This window comes from Rissa tridactyla, chromosome Z (genome assembly GCF_028500815.1).
Source record: "Rissa tridactyla isolate bRisTri1 chromosome Z, bRisTri1.patW.cur.20221130, whole genome shotgun sequence".
In the NCBI taxonomy this organism is placed as follows: domain Eukaryota; kingdom Metazoa; phylum Chordata; class Aves; order Charadriiformes; family Laridae; genus Rissa; species Rissa tridactyla.
This window is the reverse complement of record NC_071497.1, coordinates 82967246-82984947: the sequence shown is the minus strand read 5'-3', so window position 1 is coordinate 82984947 and position 17702 is coordinate 82967246. Positions and strand designations below refer to the sequence as shown.

Below are 17702 nucleotides of genomic sequence, written 5' to 3'. Positions count from 1 at the left end.
TTTTTAAATGTTACCTAAAGCTCAGCAAAGGAAGAGGCAAAGCTGTTTCTTTGGTGGCACAAAGCCATGCAATTATCCTTGATTCAGCTCGAGCAAGATGACACCATTCTGATTGAATCTGTCATTCAGACGCTGCTGTCAATCCAGGGCAGGCAAAGTCAGCTGGCTGAGGAGAGACTGAGTTCTGGAATACTTGGTGCTATTGGGCTAGGCAGGAGGTCTCCTTTGTCACCCAGGTAAGTGTTGAAGGTGCGGTAAATTGTGATTCTGGCTTAAAGTTCACCTCCAGTGAAGTTCATAGGGAGACTGTTCATGAGAGGAAGATACTTTCACCTGGTCTGTAGAAGACTGTTCTTGTTGACGTCACAAGAATTTTGCGTCATCACGTGTTTGTTGCCTCTTCCATCTTAACCTTGAGGTGTTGGAAATGTTAAAAGAAGTATGTGCTTCATTGGTATTCACGTTCCCCTCTAAAGAGAGAGACCAAGTTTGGTTGTTAGGTATTAAAATCAAGTTCACTGTAGAAAGAACGCCCAGAAAAAAATACGTAAATGTTTGTGGAACGCTAATTCAACACAGTACCTAAACATAATTTTGTGTTTATAAAGACCTTCTGGGATGCAATTCTGTTGAAATTGCTCTGAAATCTTACCTTTTGTTCAACTCATCCTTTGATTTTGATGATAAGGATGTTTCAGAGGCTGTGAAATGAAGCAATATTTCAGATGTGACCTCAAGGCTTCATCTAAGCTTGGAACAGATGTAACATTTCATATGTATGGTATTATATTATCCTCTAGTATGTATGATATCCTATTATATTTATGAGAAAGTGATTTATTTTCTTCTAATGCATTGAAAAAGGTCCTCTAAAGCCTTTACTGTGTTCCTCATGGAAGAGATATTTCATAGGTTAGAATTTCTAGTTTATCTGCTGTTGAGGACTTGCGAATTTGATACCACCTTCTCTCTCTGTCCTTGTTGCTGTGCAAGGTTTCGGGTGGTTGCCCGCAGCTTGTCTGCCTTCCTCTTGGTGCAGATTCCTGCAGAGAACCAGGTCCGCCTGAAAGCAGGGTCAGAGCCGAAGCTGTCGCAGAAGGCCCAGCAGGTAGTGTGTGCCAGTTGCTGGCTTCGTGATGCGCCCTCTTTGCGTGCTTGCTCAGCTTGTGGGGTGAAGCTTGTAAGAGTCACTGCAGGCATTTCTTCAAGCTAAATCCTGCTCTCAGCTTCTTGATTTTATTTGGCGCTGTGTCCTCTGTCTGTTTCTTGCTACTGCTTGACATCTGGCTCTAAATTCTGAATTTCAGAAATAGCTTGTTGCTCTCATTTGCCTTCTCGGGGAGGGGAGTATATCACAAACTTGTCTGCTATTTTGCATCAAAAAAGCGTCTTGGGATTTGCCAGAGACAAGGCCAGGTGATGATGTGATTTTGCTGAGCTCTGGTAGCAGGACTGTGCGTCTGAGCGCTAACCTAAAGTGATCCTAGGTAAAACTTGTCTATACAGCGTTCTGTATTAATATGAAGGCATCTGTTTCTAATCTTAAACACTGAAAAGATGAACTTATGCCTGTAAACTCTGAATTCAGAAAGTTTGGAACATATCAGGTAGAAAGAGCTTAAAACAAACAGGAAGAAACAGTTCTGCTGTGATTGCGCTGCTTTTCAGTGATAAAGCAGGGCTACATTCATACTAACATTTGTTTATGCAAGATCAGGGCTTAAAAGCCCTATGACTATAAACATTCCTTCTTTAGCATGTGCACTGACCATTATTATTATTTCAGTAAGCGCATGAGAAGAGGAAGGAGGAGTTGATTAGAAACCAAAGCAAAGTAACTTACTTGGTACAACCTGTTTCTCTTCTCTAAGGAGTAAATGAAACTTTATCAGACTAATTGCAGCATTTGCCCTGGCTGGTACTACCAGCATAGACTCTTTCACGTATATTTTCTGGCTTGATGTTGTCTCTGTAATATTACTAATGGGAATAAAATAATACTTTTATGAAAGTCAAGATGTTCATAGGATCAACCTCAAAATAATAGTTAAGTGTGTTGCAGTTTGTCATTCGGCGTAATTTCCTTGAAGCCACATCTTGAGTCTATGAAGTAAATATTTGACAATATTTGGGTTACAGACTCCTAGTGAGCCTTGATAGAACAGTTCTGTTGATCTCGGGGAGAGAACAGCTTGAAAAATATGAGTTGACGTGAAACACTGTTATGTGATTGTATTTTACAAATGTTTTGTTCTGAATACTGCAGATTCTCTGGTAGATAAGGATCTTCTATTGGAATTGTGCATGTGGTGGCTCATGAACTGGTTTGTTATGGACAGAGGCACGCGCAGCTAACAGAATTTTCCCTTATATCTATAGGCACTGAATGCTCTTGAATCTATGGCATCAAACAAACAATATATGGATTATCAAGAGCAGCTCTCCCAGGCTTCTCAGTTCATCAAGCATCCAGAACATTGTCTTCGAGATGGCAATAATCTCTTGGCTCTCCTTATTAACACTCTGTACCCAGAAGTGCATTATTTGGACAGCATACGGTAGCAGCTCTGAGCTTTCAGAATCATGCAAGGTTGATTGCTGTGGTTTACACTTAATGTTGTTATTGCACAAGTAACTTTTACCTTTCAGAGTTCCACTTTAAGTCAGAAATGTGAATGGGGATCGCACACTGGCAAGTTTTCACCTCTTTGAGTTTTTTTTTTTCTTTTCTTTTGATTTGTAGGCCTCTGGAATTGCTTATTTTTTGTTGACTGAAAGCACTTGAATATCTTCCTGTGTATGGTGCACATCTGAGAGGGGGATACCTGAGAACAGATGTACAAATCATTAGACAGCAAAGCTTACACTGTAGCATGTTAAGTTTTTGCTTTGTGCCTTTTTTGTTTTCCAACGTGTCATTGCTCAGGCCAGTTCAGAGTGAGTAGGGGATTGTGTATAAAAGAGCTTTTGACTTTCTTAACTGTGATGTCCCTGAATCTTGTGTGAGTGTGTGTCTGGAGACTTGTGAAATCCTTGTACTTGGAAAGATACTATTTAAAATTTTGACTTTTTTTTTTTCTGTCTCACAGAACACTGTAGTTGAAAGGCATGCCTACAATCTTTTCCCGCTTCTGTAAAAGCAAAGTAAAAATTGAACTAAAGAACTTTGTTATTTCCTATTTTCTAAATATTAATGACTCTGCATCTGTATTGCTTGATTAAATGCAAGTAACTTCTAGCCAAGTTCTTTTTAGGTCAGGCGATTTAAATCCAGAGATGGATTTTCTGGATGCCCAGTGTCTGGGAGGGGAGCAGTCAGTTATGTTCATGTTAGAAAGGATTCCTTAATTCTGAAAGTCCTGGTTGTTTAGGAAATACTGACTTAACAAATAGACACCCAACATTTAAGTTTATTCTTTTCTGCCTAGCTAGGCATGATGTGACAGTATTTTAGATGACACTGTGAACAGGTATTTTTCTTGTATTAAATTTGGTGATCGCTTGTTAAAATTCTGTTGCCAAAACATGAACCATGAGCCTGTAAATCTGTTATTTCAACTGAATGATCACTGTTTTTGTTGCCTTGTCTGATTATAAGATGCACTTTTGTTCAGGGAAAGCAGAAAGTGAGTTTCCCCAGTTGCTTGTCTGATGTCCCTTTTATCACTGAGCTGTCTGAGGTGGCCCAAGGTCCTGCAGTCCCAATCTGTGCACCTCTGTGAAGGAACAGTGATCGCTTCTTCTCATCCTCCATTAATTGTGCCTTTGTGTTTGGAACGTGATTACATGTTAAAACATCAGTTCTGGTCACTAGGGGAAGGAAATGTGCTACCTACTGTCTGGTCAATAATGCTTTGAAGTGGTTCCGGTGCTGGAGAACAAATCACCTTTTTTTCTTCTCAACAGATTCTGCTAACTATGCCAGCTGGCTCATTAGATCACCTTCATCTTAACGTGGTCTTAGAGTTCTTTGCTCTATCTGTAAGCCTATAAATACATATACATATATATATGTACACATATGGACATCCCTCTGTATATTAACCAGATATTGATGCAGCATATTTTTTAACAGACTGTTTTGGAAAATTCACGCCTGGAAGAATACATTCTGCTGCCTCTCCTCCCCACCCCCCCCCACCACCCTTCCCCCGCAAAGACTTAAAAGCACTGTTTTTAGTAGATTCAGTGTTGTTGAGCAGTTGCATAAAAATGTGAAGAAGCCAGAAATATGTGTGTTTGATGTGCACCTTTAAAATGAGATATCGTTTCAGCTGTTGAGTTCTTACAATTGTATTTATAACATACTATGTCTGCAAGGACCACGCAAAATAAAAATGAAAAATCAAGTAATTTGTCACAAACACCATCGTATTTTCAACTTGCTGGAAGTGTCCACATCAGGTAGTACATGACTGTTCTTGGAGATGAAAGTATGATGAGGGAATGCCATGCAGTTGCTCAGTTGATGCAGGTCTAGAGACTCTTCTCCTTTGCATCGTGAATTTAACATACCTGTGATACAACAGCCTGTTTTTTGTGCCCAGAGCCCAGGAGAAAGTTGATCTATATGTAATAGCAGAAATAATGCTTCTCTGTCCTGGCAAAATCCCCCAAACCTCTGTGGTAATGTGACCGTAGGGTGATGTACTGGTTCTGTTCTTTCATCAGTCACAACTGAGTCAGACTGTGGAATTTGATATTTCTCCAAAATGATGGGAAAACTGGTGGTGTGGAGGGAAGTAGGGGAAAATTTTGCCTCCAGTGCTGGTGGTATGTCGTTTCTCCCGAGAGCTTTCCTGGTGGGCAGGGCTGGACCAGGCTGGGGTCAGTGCTATCACCATTGACACCATCCTGTCCATTTGTCTTGACCATTGAAACAGCTTATTTAACAACTTACTGCTTAAAATGTAATAGAAATGATGCTGTTGACTTTTTTTTCCCTTTTCTTGGTCTAATTGTGATGAAAATTATTTTTTTTTTATCATGGTTAAAGTACTTTCTGAATAATGCTATGGTAGGCCCTAAGAAGTAGGGAGGATTGACCATGAGCTGCTGCTTTTGCTGTATGCGTCACCCACAAACCAATCTTCTGGCTTCTTGGAGGGCATCGTAGGGGTAGAAGTCTGAACCTGTGCTTTCCTCAAATGCAGGGGAGCAGTTTTATGAACTAAGAGGTCCTCTGGCAGTTCTCTGTCACAAATGTGAAATCCAGAGCTTGGGCTCTTACTCTTTAAATGCTGACCAACAGATGGGCTTTTGTTTCTTCTAGTTTTTATGGAAAGACTTTCATGTTCCCAGCATCTTCCACCCTCCCTCCTACCCTAAACTGCAATGGTCTTGTTCACATAAATATGACCAGGCAATCTCAGAAGGAAAACTGAGATTTGTGTTGTTTTCAGCATTGTAGATTGCAGTAGCAAGAGATGAAATTGGAATGTCAGCTACTTAATAAGAAGTGTGCGTTTTGGACAATTAGTGCGGTTTAGTTGGAGAATTTTTTCTTTCTTTTTTTTCCTTGTTATTCTGGCAACACCATATAAAGTTGCACTTCACTTTCCCAGTGCAGTTGTTATGAAGAAGTCAACTTTAAAATAATAATTCCCAGGCTGGGGATGAGCTTGCAAGCAGAACCACAGGCTTGATGGTAATTCAGTAGCAGCTCAGGCTCCCGGCCAGTGGTGGTTGCTACCAGAAGCAGGATCATTAGGAGAAGAGTTTTGAAGCAGCTCCACTGGAATGATTGCACAGAGCATTGAATTCAGTGATACAAACCTGAAAGTAGGTTGTTGTCACTCCTTTTTCCATTTTTTCTCCTCCTCCTCCTCTATGCCAACTCGTTGCTCTTGACAGCCCTCTCCTGGACCTTTGCCTGACCAAGACTCCGAGTTGACTTGCATCATCCGGTGCCATCAGCTGGGTCTGTTCCCTTGTTATTGGAGCATGTTCACAGTCGGGTTATAGACATGTCTGTGGGTGGCCAGTGACTTTGTAATGCTGACTTCATCTCAGAAGAATTTAAGAGATGAAGTCAAGCCTTAAAAGAACTTTTGTGTAACACAGAGATGAAGACTTTTTAGAAATAATTTTCCTTTTTTTTTTTTAAGAAAACCCAGTTTAGTTTATTGAAATATTTTCACAGCATATTTATCACAAAGCTCTGAGAATCTGCTTGTCTGTGCATGTGAGCACTAGGAGCTGCAATAGAGTTACAATACAGACCACCCTTTGCACGTCTGTCTTTCAGCTCTACCAGCTTTCAGAAAACCTCTTTTTCGCTTGGACTCCTCTTAAAAATTAAGATTTTCTTTAAGGTCTTAAATAAACTCTTCTGGAAGTTAAGGAATAATGATGATGATGATAGTGATGATGATGATAATAATAATGGTAAATCCCAGCAGAAATTCCAGTAGCATTTTTTTTTTACAGCTGGTATTTGAAACATGAAAATACTTCACTTGCTGGCTCTAGGAAGCTGTATGTGGTTTGACAAGTGGAGCGGTGGAAACTGCTTTTTGAAGTAACGTTTGAAAAATGCCAAAGCAAAAAGATGTGAGAAAATGGTAGTTATCTGCTTGCTAAAGACTGTCTGATACGGGCTAGAAACACACAGGTTGGTTAGAACTGATGTCTTACATAGATCCTCTTCTGCTCTTCGAGGTCCATCCCTCTTTGTTTTCTTTTTTTCGTTCTTCTGTCTTCCTTTTAAAGGCTTCTCCTTCTTGTAAGCAGCATCAGAGATGGAAAACATGCACCTGCAAGGTCTGTTTGACCTTCTGCACATCAGTCAACGTCAGTCTTACGTTCGCTGTGAAAGGCACGCTTGTACAGAGCAGGCAGGAATTCGAACGGTGCAAGCGGGTGCGGATGAGATTGCCCAGGTCCTCAGCTGCGTCTCGACGCTGTTCTTTCTGTCGGCAAAGTCTGGCTGCCGCCAAGTCTGCGGTCAAAGTTCTCATAGGTGGAGTCTTGCAGCTGTGGCCTGGCAGGGGAAGAAGTGAATATGGTGAAGACACATTTCTGGCTGCTGTAGACTTCCCAGGTGGCTTCAGCTAATAGCTAAGGAGTGTAGGAGTAAGTGTCTGCAATACTGTTTGATATGGATCCTGCCCTCTGCAGCAGGTAGATGCAACTCAGATGCTTAAATACTAATGTTTTACATCTTAAAGCATCCAGAATGATCTCCTGCACCATTAGCATTAACTCCTACTACTGTCCTGCTCCTCAAAGCCTCAGGAGATTGAGCAAACCTCTCCTGCGAAGGATTGTCTTACGTAGAGTGTGGAGGATCTTGGGTTTTAAGCTTCATCTATCTATGCATGTATCTGTGCAAATACAATCAAGGGTGCAGTATCGTTTGGACACTTAAATCAGCTAAACTATGCTTTTGCAAGTAATTATTACAAATTTAACTGTAGGATTAAATTCCCTGTTGCTTGTCTGTGTCCTAATGCTGTACGCTTCACTGTCGTGCTGAAATGGCCATCTTTCTTGGGTAGGTGGGGTAAGGTGGTGGGGTTTTTTTCCCCATCCCTTCCTAGCTTGGCCACCGCAGCTGTCAGGGGTGTCTAAGAACAGTCTTGTGCTGGATAATGGTAAACGCCGTGGGTGCTGTGGGAGCATGGTATGGATGCTAGACAGAGGATTGGGCCCTGCCACACCTGAGCTGGCTCTGAGGTGGGCTGTTTGGCATCTCTGTATGTTCTAGACTCAGCAGAGCTCATCAGCTTTAATCTGAGCCCTTTTTCTGCTCCATTAGAGACTGGGGCGCAGAGAGGGGGGAAGGTTTCTGTTGCACAGTTTCGCTCTCTCGTTCATCATTCATCAGCCTACTGCAGATGCCATCCCAGCCTGTTCCCCTCATCTGTCCCTTGAGTGAGGGGTTCTTTTGATAGCTTAATATGGCTTCCTACCACACTCTGGGCCTATGGCCCACCTAAACTTCTGCTAGCGCCTTACTGCTACAGCATCCATGTGCCACGGTCTCTCTAACCTGCTGCCCTAAACCCATGTCCTCGCATCAGTGGGGTCTCTTCTCAGCCCTACCAAAGCCAGAGCCTCCTCCCAGCAGTGCCCAAGCCTTGGTCCCTCACACCAGCTCGCCTGGCGATCAGCCCAACCCTGTCCTTGTTCCAGGAGCCTGCTCTCAGGCCAGAAGGTTGTTGCCAAGACCAAGGACATGTTGCGTTTCTCTCCTTAGCCATCTCCACCCTCCTGCTGCATAACATGAGTAGAAGGCAGGACGTCCTTACCGGGCCAGGCTGGATGGGGCAGAGGAGGGACCTGTGAAGTGGGAAGGAGGACATGGGTTAGCAATGTGGTTGCAGTGAGCTGCAGAGCCAGGACTGACCTAGAGCTGTCAGGAGGCTGCACTGGAGGGTGGTGGTGAGACCCCAGTGAATGTGGAGAAGACCTTTTGTCACACATGTCATCCTCTTCAAGATGGTGGGAATTGGGCACTGGATTATAAGGAGCAAAGCGTTTCTGATTTGTCTTACAATTTCTACAGTTTGAGGCAAGCGGTGGCTTTTGCAAGATGTTGACATCAGACTGTCTACAGATGAGTCATGGTGATGTGACATCTCGTCCAGCCTGAGAGGCAGAGCCTGGAGTCCCTCCTCTCCCTTCCTCCCCGTGCCATTGCACAGCAGGGTGGTGGGCTGGGGGCCAGTGGCCTCCAGGCTTCTTGGGGAGGTCTCATCCCTTAGTCCATGAGCTGATTCTCATCTCCTATGAGCTGGGATTTCCCTGCTCTCCTGGGCTTGCTGTGTCTGGGAGGTGGGATTTCACCAACGGTGGGGAAGTACTTGGGTAGCGAGGCCCAGGGGACAGAGAGGGGTGGTCTGTAAAATGAGGATGCCCACCACAGGAGATTAAACTGTTGCGTGGGGTGCAGCAAAGATAAATCCTACCCACAGGCTACAGGGGAAGAGGTAGTAATTAGTCTGTTTCAAGAAAAAAAATAATTAGAAATCTGGTTGTGCAGGCAACAGGTTCTCTGCTAGTTGCCCATCTGTTAGTTTATTAACCTTTCTCCTCGGCACAGGGAAACTCCTGTTCCCTCTGTCATTTCAAAGGTCCCTTCCTGAAGGAGACCTCCTGTCTGCAGGCTGCGAGCAGTGAGCCAGGAGGTTCCTCTGACTTGTTCTTAAATTTTTCCATTAGAAATGTCCTTCTCCCAGGGTGGAAAATCATATAATCATTTAAGAAGAAAACAAAACACAACCAAATCCTCCTGCCTGACTTTATCTGCCTCATTCAGTCGCTGGTTACCGGTCTGGTGGCGGAAGACTACCGAGGGAAACAGCGATACGTACCTCCTCTTGAGAAAACGGTGAAGCCCAGTATCACCAGCAAAATGAGCACTTTAATTCCCAGTGGCACAAAGATCAGGATCAGGAAGAAGGAGCTGTTGGATGCTTTGAATTTATAGAAGTACACAGCCCCCTCTGCTCTCCCGTGGCTGTTGACAGCAGTACAGGTGTATTTTCCATCGTGGGTCAGGTACCGGAGCTCCTTGGTGATGCGGTGATTCAGGCTGGTGATGGAGGTCAGGTTGCTGTAGGGTGGTCCAGTCCAGGTCAGAGCAGGCACTGGCTCCCCCTCGGCGGTGCAGCGTGCCTGGAAGGTGCGATCCCCGTTGGAGCTGACGGTGATGTTGATGATCCTGGGGGCAGCTGCAGAAACCACCACAGGGGAGGTAAAGCGCATCAGGTTTCAAAGGCAGGTCTAATGCAAAACCCCTGGAATGAGCTCTTGGTCTTGGACCCTCAGTGTGTTATATCACGTTGGGATCAAACCTCCCTTGTTTTTCTCAGCACTGTCTTTCCCTAGATTTCCCCACCCTGCCTGTATTGGATAGAGGGACAAAGGGATTTGCCCAGCAAAGCCTGCATGCAAGAATGTGTACTCTATTTGTGTTTTATCCCTGTAAAGCCTTATACAGTTTTTTGAGTTGCTGTGACCTGTGGTGGCAGAAGGCAGAGGCCCTGTACTGTAGTAGGGCAATAATCCATGAAGATGTGTTGCTTTCTGCAGTTGCACCGTGAATCACAGCCCGGTTCTATCTGTGATACAGGCATAACTGCAGTTGGTGACCTTTTTGGACTGCCTGCATCTGCACGTGGTCCAGGACAAGGCAACCATGGTGCTCTCCTGTAAGTGTCTCATGGTTGTTCCCTTGGTCTCTGACCTCCAGAGCACACATAGAGGGATCTGTTTGTGCAAGTCCATTGCTTGGTGCCTGAAACTTGCCAGGTTTGGCAAATTATTGAAAGGGAACATTTCCATTTTTTGATACAACCTATTTTTGATGTTTTCCTCCAACCCCGTAGTGACCATCCAACAGCTCTTGTAGGTTCCTGGTTGCTTTGGGGTATCACAGCGATCCCAAGATAAGGCCACTAATTTTGTATCCTATGTTTGTAGCACATGCGATTGTGTGACCGAATGAACAGTGGTAAAGATCGTTTGGGGGATGCAAAATGTTAAGACAGATGCTGTTGAACATGTCATCTTTGGTCTAGTCTGCTAAGGAACCGTAGCTGATATGACCAAGCTTGTCTTACCCTTTGATCCTTTCCTGTTGGACCTGTTGGCCCATTTCTTGCATTTGGTTCCTAAAAGCATTGTGAAAACTTGAAGGGAACTAAATGAATGTCTTCACGGAGGAAAAGCAGGAGTTCAATATTTACCTCACCTTTTTGTCAGGCTGGACAGCAAATGCATAGCTTGCAACTGCCTACAGCACGTCTTGCCCCTTGGCTATGTAATGCAGGAGGGGTCTGAGGCTGGAGGACTGATCTGTGAGAAAGCTGGCTGTGTTATTTGTCACATGTCTGTGTGTTTTGGTGTTTAAATTAGCCTTTTAAGCATTATTTAACTCTTCCCATTCATACTGCGGGGGCCCACTCCCAAAGTGGGGTGCAGCCTGGGTGCCTTTTCTGCTTACGTTATCATTCCTCTGATGTTAAAATCCAGGCAGCCCGTGAGAGACAGATTTTGCTGCCATCCTGCCCTGGTCATGCTCTGTGTGTGGGTGTTTAGGAGCTGCTCCAAGTGAAGGAGAGCCTTGACTACGCAGAACTTCCCAAGAAGTAACTGAGCTCATCCTCAGGTCCCATCCGGATGCCGGCGGTGCACAGCAGGCGTAAGGCAGTATCACTTCACCAGCAAAATCGTCCAACACGCAGCACTTCTACACTCCTGAGCAAGGTCTGAATCTGTTCCCAAAGCCACTTGGGTCTCCTCGTGCTCCCTCGATCTGTGAGCACACCCGGGGAGGTGGGATTAGCACTTTCCTGAACGAGGTCTCCTTATAACTGAATGCTGGGTGTGAACAAAGCACGTCGCAGCCCGGGGGTGCATTTGGCACAGGCAGTGTGGGAACCCTGGGCATGGAGGGGCACAGCCAGGGCTGTGTGGTCGGTAATGGAGATTCACCTGTGCTGTGTCTCTGCTGTGATGAGCAGCTCTAAAAGGAGGTGTTTTTCAGCTATATAATTCACCTGACGGAGCAAACCAGCCCCACTGCAGCGGTGGGCTCTTGTGTTGGGTTTCCGTACTATGAACAGCATGTGGGCTTCAGTGGGAGCTGATGGGCAGTGTCTGACTTTGAGACTCAGATTTGGCTGCAGTGTGGTTCGCCTTTCTGCATTTCTCTCCTTCCCTGTGTCTATTTAGTCTACAGGCTCCGCAGGAAGGAGCAGTGCGCTGCGTATGTCCGTCCAACAGCTATCACAAGGGGTCCCAGGCTCATTTGGGGATCCAAGTGTCACTTCCATGCAATGGCCACCCACTGGCTGGACTTCTCACCTTGTGTGACTGTTGTCTAGTGTTGCCTCAAAGACGCTTTGTCTTGTGGCTCTTGCCCATGTGGTTTCTAAGTGATCCTCTGGCTAAAACTGGAGGAACCTGGGACTATGTGCTGTCCAGAGGGACAGGATTGGGTGTGCTTAGCTAAGTGTGACCATGGCAGCTGAAGATGCTTTCAGCCAGGTATGGGTAAGAGCTCAGGGCTTTTTTTCTTGCTCAGGATTCAAAACAGTGTTTCAGCCTAAGCTGGAGATAGTAAGAACCTTCAAGAGGACATGAAACTCCCCCTTGTGTCCTCTAATCCTCTAATCTGGGTGTAGTTTTAGGTGTTAATAGACACTGCCAGCTACCCAAATTGGACATTTGTTAATCAGAGATGGTTTTCAGGCTGTTTGTACTAAACTTTTCCTTCTCCAGAGGAGTTTGGACCTATGGCACATGAATGCTGGGTATCTTGTCTTCCCAGGCCCCTGTGACCATCCAGGCTTGTTTGTCCTTGCATTCGCTAACGCACACTCAGCAGCCAGGGTCTCCAGTTTAAATCCTGATAACAAGGACCTCTTTTACCTCATCCCATGGGCAGCTGACCCCCTGCTTGCTTCTCTGCTGCCTGCACAGATCCTGTGCTGCAGGGGCAAAGTGGGATCATAGAATTATAGAATGGTTTGGGTTGGAAGGGACCTTTAAAGGTGTTCTAGTTCAAGCCCCCTGCCATGGGCATGAATGCCCAGGACTTGGCTGTCTCTTACCCCAGCAGCCAGAGCCTGGCTATTTCCTTACCGGTTTTGCTCCTGTTCTCTTCCCTGCATTGTACACATCACCTCATACTGAAAGACTGCAGAAGGCAATGAGTATTCCCTGACCAAATGTTATAAATTAACCCCAGAGCCGGAAAAGCCAACCCTTTGGAAGACCATCTTAGGTCAACTTCTGTTACCACCTCACTAGTTTCCACATCTTATGGCTCTCGCTTCAGGGTGGCTTTGCCTCCTTTGGCACTCTCATGCCCTCTTACCAATCAAATGCAGCTTTATCCCATTCCTGCTTTCATACTTGTCGTGGATATCTCCGGACAACTCCACCCGGCAGAAGTATCTCTCGCTGTCACTCCAGGTCAGATTGTCAATCCTGATGGAAAGGTCCTTGTGCCGGGGGTTGCCAAGCAGTTTGTATTTGTTCTTGTAGCTGATGGCAGTCTTACAGAGCTCACTGGCACTCTGACTAATGCACTTGAAAACGATCGTGCCGTTGTAAGGTTCCTTGATCCTCCAAATGGCAGTGAGGGTCCGGTCAAACGTTTTGTAGGGGTGTGTGAAAGTACAGGGCAGGATCGCCATCTTCCCAAGTTCACCCGTAACATCAGATGGGACATGAACAGACCAGCTGTTGGACTGCACACCTAGAAGCAAAAAAGAGATGATCAAGACTGATTTATCTGGAGTGTTTAAGAGGGAAACTGGGCATTCTTCCTGCATCTGCTCTCTTGTTGCTCAGAAAATGGGTGGTCTGTTCCTGTGGTGAGCCCTGCGCTGCTTGGTGTTCTTGCTGAGGACTCGTGGGTGGTTATGCAGACCAGTTTCGGTGGCTGGATTTGGTATCAGTCTGCAGCAGAGCTATGGGGACTGACTAGCTCATGTTACAAGTGACTTAATGCTTAAGCAGGCCTCCTGTTTGTCCAGAGGACAATAGCAGCTTAAGCTGTGTAACAGTCTTTTGTAGTTAACAGACATTTGTGTGCTTGTAGGAACAAGCCTCTTTTTACTTTTTGTTTTCAAAAATAAAATATCTAAAAAGAGAAGTTTTGCACGTGTTCAGAGATCTGGTGCCTTTAGGCACTGAAGTGCAGTGAGTGCAGCAGCCCCGTCTTTGAGTGCACGGGCACACACGCTCCTGCGTTGCAGTATTTGTTCCACAAATCCTTTGGTGGTGGCATTACCCCTGGGGAAGGTAGCAACAGCTGATGTTTCCAGTGCTCAATGCTGCTATCATCACAAAAGGAGCATCTTACTCCTAAGCTGTGACAGCATCTGAATAAAGACTTGGAGATACTCATCTTACACGGGCTGGTAAGAAGAGGCAAGTTCCCTGTATTGGAAGGAGGATGCCCTTGACAGTGGGGAGAACATCTCCCCGTCAGCAGAGCAGGCTTTCACTGCGTGGACTCTAGCTGCTGGTATCTTCCCAGACAGGCCTTGTCCTGCTGTCACGGCAGGGGAAATTCTGAGTTTTCCAGCTGAGATGTCACAAATGGTTGGGATTTTTTTTCTCCTGGCCAAATTTAGTCACAGTAAATCCTAGCATAGTCTAGGGGGAGTGAACCTTGTCGCCACCAGACCCAGTCTGATTGTTTCTGTCTGATGATGAAAACAGCCTTCACCTAACTGGGCACTCCGCATCTCTGAAGTCTATAAGGGAGACTCAATGTCTCATCCATGTCTCTTCCCCAGGAACCAACAGCATCAACAAACAGCACCTGTAGGCAGTGCTTTCCATATAGATACGTGTATCTATCTACTATCTTGCTAATTGTACAGCTGTAGCAGCAGATTGTGGCTTCAGGAACATCTGTGGATAGATTCCTGTCTTATAAAACTCACTTGATGGCTTCATTAAATCAGGAGCTTTCCCCTCAATAGCTAAGAATAACTGCAAAAAATGTAAAGGCATCCTGTGGGTAATTGCCACCCCTCCCTGGTCTGTCTGTCTTCGCTGCGATCTGTGGGCATTCAGCTGTCAGGTTAATCGAGTAAACTCTAAGATAAGATTTTTTGCTTGTTCTTATATCTATTCTCCATAATATTTGGCAAATACCGCAGTGGCAGTGCAGCTTGTATTAATCTATTGTGTGCTGCACAATGGAGAAAGGCCAACATGGGACCGGTTCTCTGCTGTTCAGTTATTTATGTGGAATCAGGGCCAAGCCAGTATTTTGATAACTGAGATCTGGAGTCGGGCTGCCTTGTCATTCATTATAACTAGATGAGTACGTTTTGCAGCCCAGGTAATCTCATGTACAAGGCTACATGGTCACGCGAGCTCCAGCAAGCTCATGGACTGTGAGCGCAAACACCTATCAGTGAAAACAGGAAATGCTATTGCTTTCTAGTTTATTCTGTGTTATTTGGCAGCATGTCACTGCCGTGACCCTTACTTTTGGAGAGCTGCCGATCATGTGCTTCTGAGTACATGATTTGCTTTTACCGCTACCTTTTTGGTTTGCCCTTTTTTAAAAAATCTTAAGCAAAGAACATTCTTTTTAGCACATAAACATCCTCTTGCCTTCCACATGAGAAGTAATGTTAAAAATAAGTACTTCTAATGTCATCAGCTCCACCCATTTCTGTGGAAACACAGTTTGCCTTGGTTATGAGTGGAGGGAGTTGTCAGCATCTTGTGTATAATTTAACCTTAAAGCTTCAGCATGGGACATCTTCCATGGCTTCCTCTTGCTAATATCCAGCCTTCATTTGTTCATGGGATTGAAGGTCGTAGGCAAATAGCCTACACACCTTACACCAGGTAACTCCTGAAAGGAGCTGTCAGGTCCGTGTATCTGCTCGTTGTCAGTGGAAGTGATTTGAGGTCATGAACACAATAACAAGATCAAAAGCTGGAGGCCACCACAGACACTAGCCTTGCTCTAGCAAACACTATTTGATAGTATATCTAAACAAATCCATTGAGTTTAACAGGACTTAAGTGCATACTTGAAGTTAAACATGAGCTTAAGTGCTCAGTGGAACTGGAGTAAATTGCATCCGTTGCGTAATAACCCCCAGGAACATGAAAGAGCACTTCTGGGTGGTGATGGACATGCTACATCCAACTGACAATGCAGGGGAAAGGTTAGATGAAGAATAACTCCCTGCACAAGTTAAAAAGGCAAAAAATGCAAAAAACACTATACCAAAGACTTCTGACAATTGCAGAGTCAAGCCTGTGAGTTTTTTCCAGTATTACCACATGCACCTGGAATTTCATGATCCTTTTAAGCATTGCGATGGGTAGTGCAATTCTTGGAGAGTTCATTGTGCCAAGCATTTTCCCTGGCACTTCGACTAGAGTGAGAGGAAAAGCCCTGGTCAGACAAGGTTTCGCAGCAAGCTCAGAACTCACCCTTCCTGGAGATGCGAAGGAGGCACAGAAGAAACAAGCCGAGCTCTCTCATGCTGGTTGACGTTCTCCACTGAGGTGTATCAGCAAACCAGAACTGTCCTTACTACATCTGAGCTGCTGGTCTTGCAGTCACAAAAGGTTTTTCCAGGGACGGAAGAAGTTGTGGTTTTCCTCTCCTTGGAGGGAATGAGTTGTCTGGCTGAACCAGCTCTGGATTCAGATATTAATAGTTTTGTGGTCAGTCATGTGAAAAATGCAACAGAGGGAATCAGAGCATTACCCTTTTCCATCTAAAGGAAGGGGACCACGGGTTGGGGCTGTGGACACCCACTCCATGCCTGTGATGGGGCAAAAGGGGATGGTTTGCAAGTGCTCCTGAGGAAGGTCTTGCAATCTGCCAAAGGAGGTGGCTTGAGGCAGTTCCTCCTCCTGAACCTGGAGCCTGCAAGCCAGCTGTGCTTTACCCCTCATGCTCACTGGTTGTTGTCATGCCTAGGTGTAAAAAAACCTAACAACCCAAACCCCTCTGCTTTTGAAATCATCTGAGCACTTGTGCCAAGGTTCAGTGGTGGAAGAGTGCTCTGATGTCCCCTGGTACCCTGCTCTCTCCGGTCTCCCTGTCCCTGATGAGTCGCGAGTTGTTCTCCTCCTTGTTGTTAACTGTTAGCCTGTGTTTGAAATAAGCTGAGCACTGGCCTTTGCCCAGGATCCTTGTGCAAATGCTTGCTCTTTCCTTCTGTGTTTAGCTTTAGCAAGTTTACTCTGTAATTTGCTAATCTGCAGAACTCGGGGCTGGTGGAGAGCTGACCATGCTCCCTTCCACGTCATCTCCCATGCAGTGATCCCATGGTATTGTTGAGTTTAACCTTGGAGCGTGTATTCCCTATCGAGGCTCAGCTTGAGGTTTGCTGCTTTTGCTTTAAACTGGAGGAAAGGCTGATGGTGTCCAACTCCCTCTTCTCGTCTCGGCACTTTAGGGTCCCGCTGCCTCTCTCCTCTTTGGGGACGAGGACAGCAGCACCCACACCATTCCTCTTGCAGGCAGCGAGGGGTGCGCAGCCACTGGAGGGCTCCCAGAGCCAAGATAAGATGATGCTGTTGAGTAGCTGCTGCCACTTTCGCTGTGCCTGGAGCCAGCGCCTTCCCCCAGCAGCGGTGCCAGGGCTCCCCTTTGCTCCTCACCTTCTCCTGAAACTCTCTGTGCGTGTTCCCGTCTCAGCTTGCTGCTCGGTACCTCGCAGAGGAGAGACTTGGAGATTTGGTAGCGTTAAGACTGTTCACTGCTTTCTGATCCCTTTTCTGTCCAAAGTTAGAGCGTCTGTGAAAGGAGGGATTTCTGTTTTCCCAGACTTTTTGGAGGAGGCTCTGAGAGTACCTAGCGATTATTAACGGTGGCTTGGACCTGTTGCTGATCATCAGAGGGTGGTATTATGTCAACTAATGACTTAGACCCCTGCTCAGTCCCTACGCAGGGAACAGGAGGATCAGGACCCAGTGCTCTCACTACTTTGCAAACAGTCCTTAGTATCTGTGAAAAGTAATACATGCCATTGTCAGCAGAGAAACTTGAGGGTACGAGTGGTGGAAGCAGCAAATAAGAGACCTGTATCCTTATCCCATCTGTGTTGTGTGCCTTTTCTGTATACCTTCCCCATTTTCCTCCATATGCTATTTGATTTTATCTATTTCTGATGTAAATTTTTTGGTGTTGTGACTGTTTTTAAGCATGTACTACTCATAGCACAGTGGGACTCAGTGGATCGAAGTGAAAG

The 17702-nt window shown here is 45.5% G+C and overlaps 2 protein-coding genes across 4 annotated transcripts in view; one reads left to right on the top strand and one right to left on the bottom strand.

The window, feature by feature from the left end:
- EPG5 (ectopic P-granules 5 autophagy tethering factor) overlaps window positions 1–16201 on the top strand; it is a 71648-nt gene extending 55447 nt beyond the window's left edge. The window contains exons 41-43 of one of the 3 annotated variants that reach the window (XM_054185056.1): window positions 21–236; window positions 994–1108; window positions 2380–16201. In XM_054185056.1, coding sequence (XP_054041031.1) covers window positions 21–236; window positions 994–1108; window positions 2380–2562 — 514 coding nt within the window. In that variant the 3' untranslated portion in view covers window positions 2563–16201. The remainder of the gene's footprint in view (window positions 1–20; window positions 237–993; window positions 1109–2379) is intronic. The other 2 variants (XM_054185054.1, XM_054185053.1) reach the window with 2 other exon arrangements.
- SIGLEC15 (sialic acid binding Ig like lectin 15) lies at window positions 6886–15982 on the bottom strand. Its single transcript, XM_054185058.1, has 5 exons — window positions 15931–15982; window positions 12830–13213; window positions 9318–9677; window positions 8253–8283; window positions 6886–6982 (listed from the first exon to the last, which is right to left on the bottom strand). The coding sequence occupies exons 1-5, from the start codon at window positions 15980–15982 to the stop codon at window positions 6886–6888; spliced, it is 924 nt and encodes a 307-aa protein (XP_054041033.1).
- Window positions 16202–17702: the final 1501 nt, after the last annotated feature.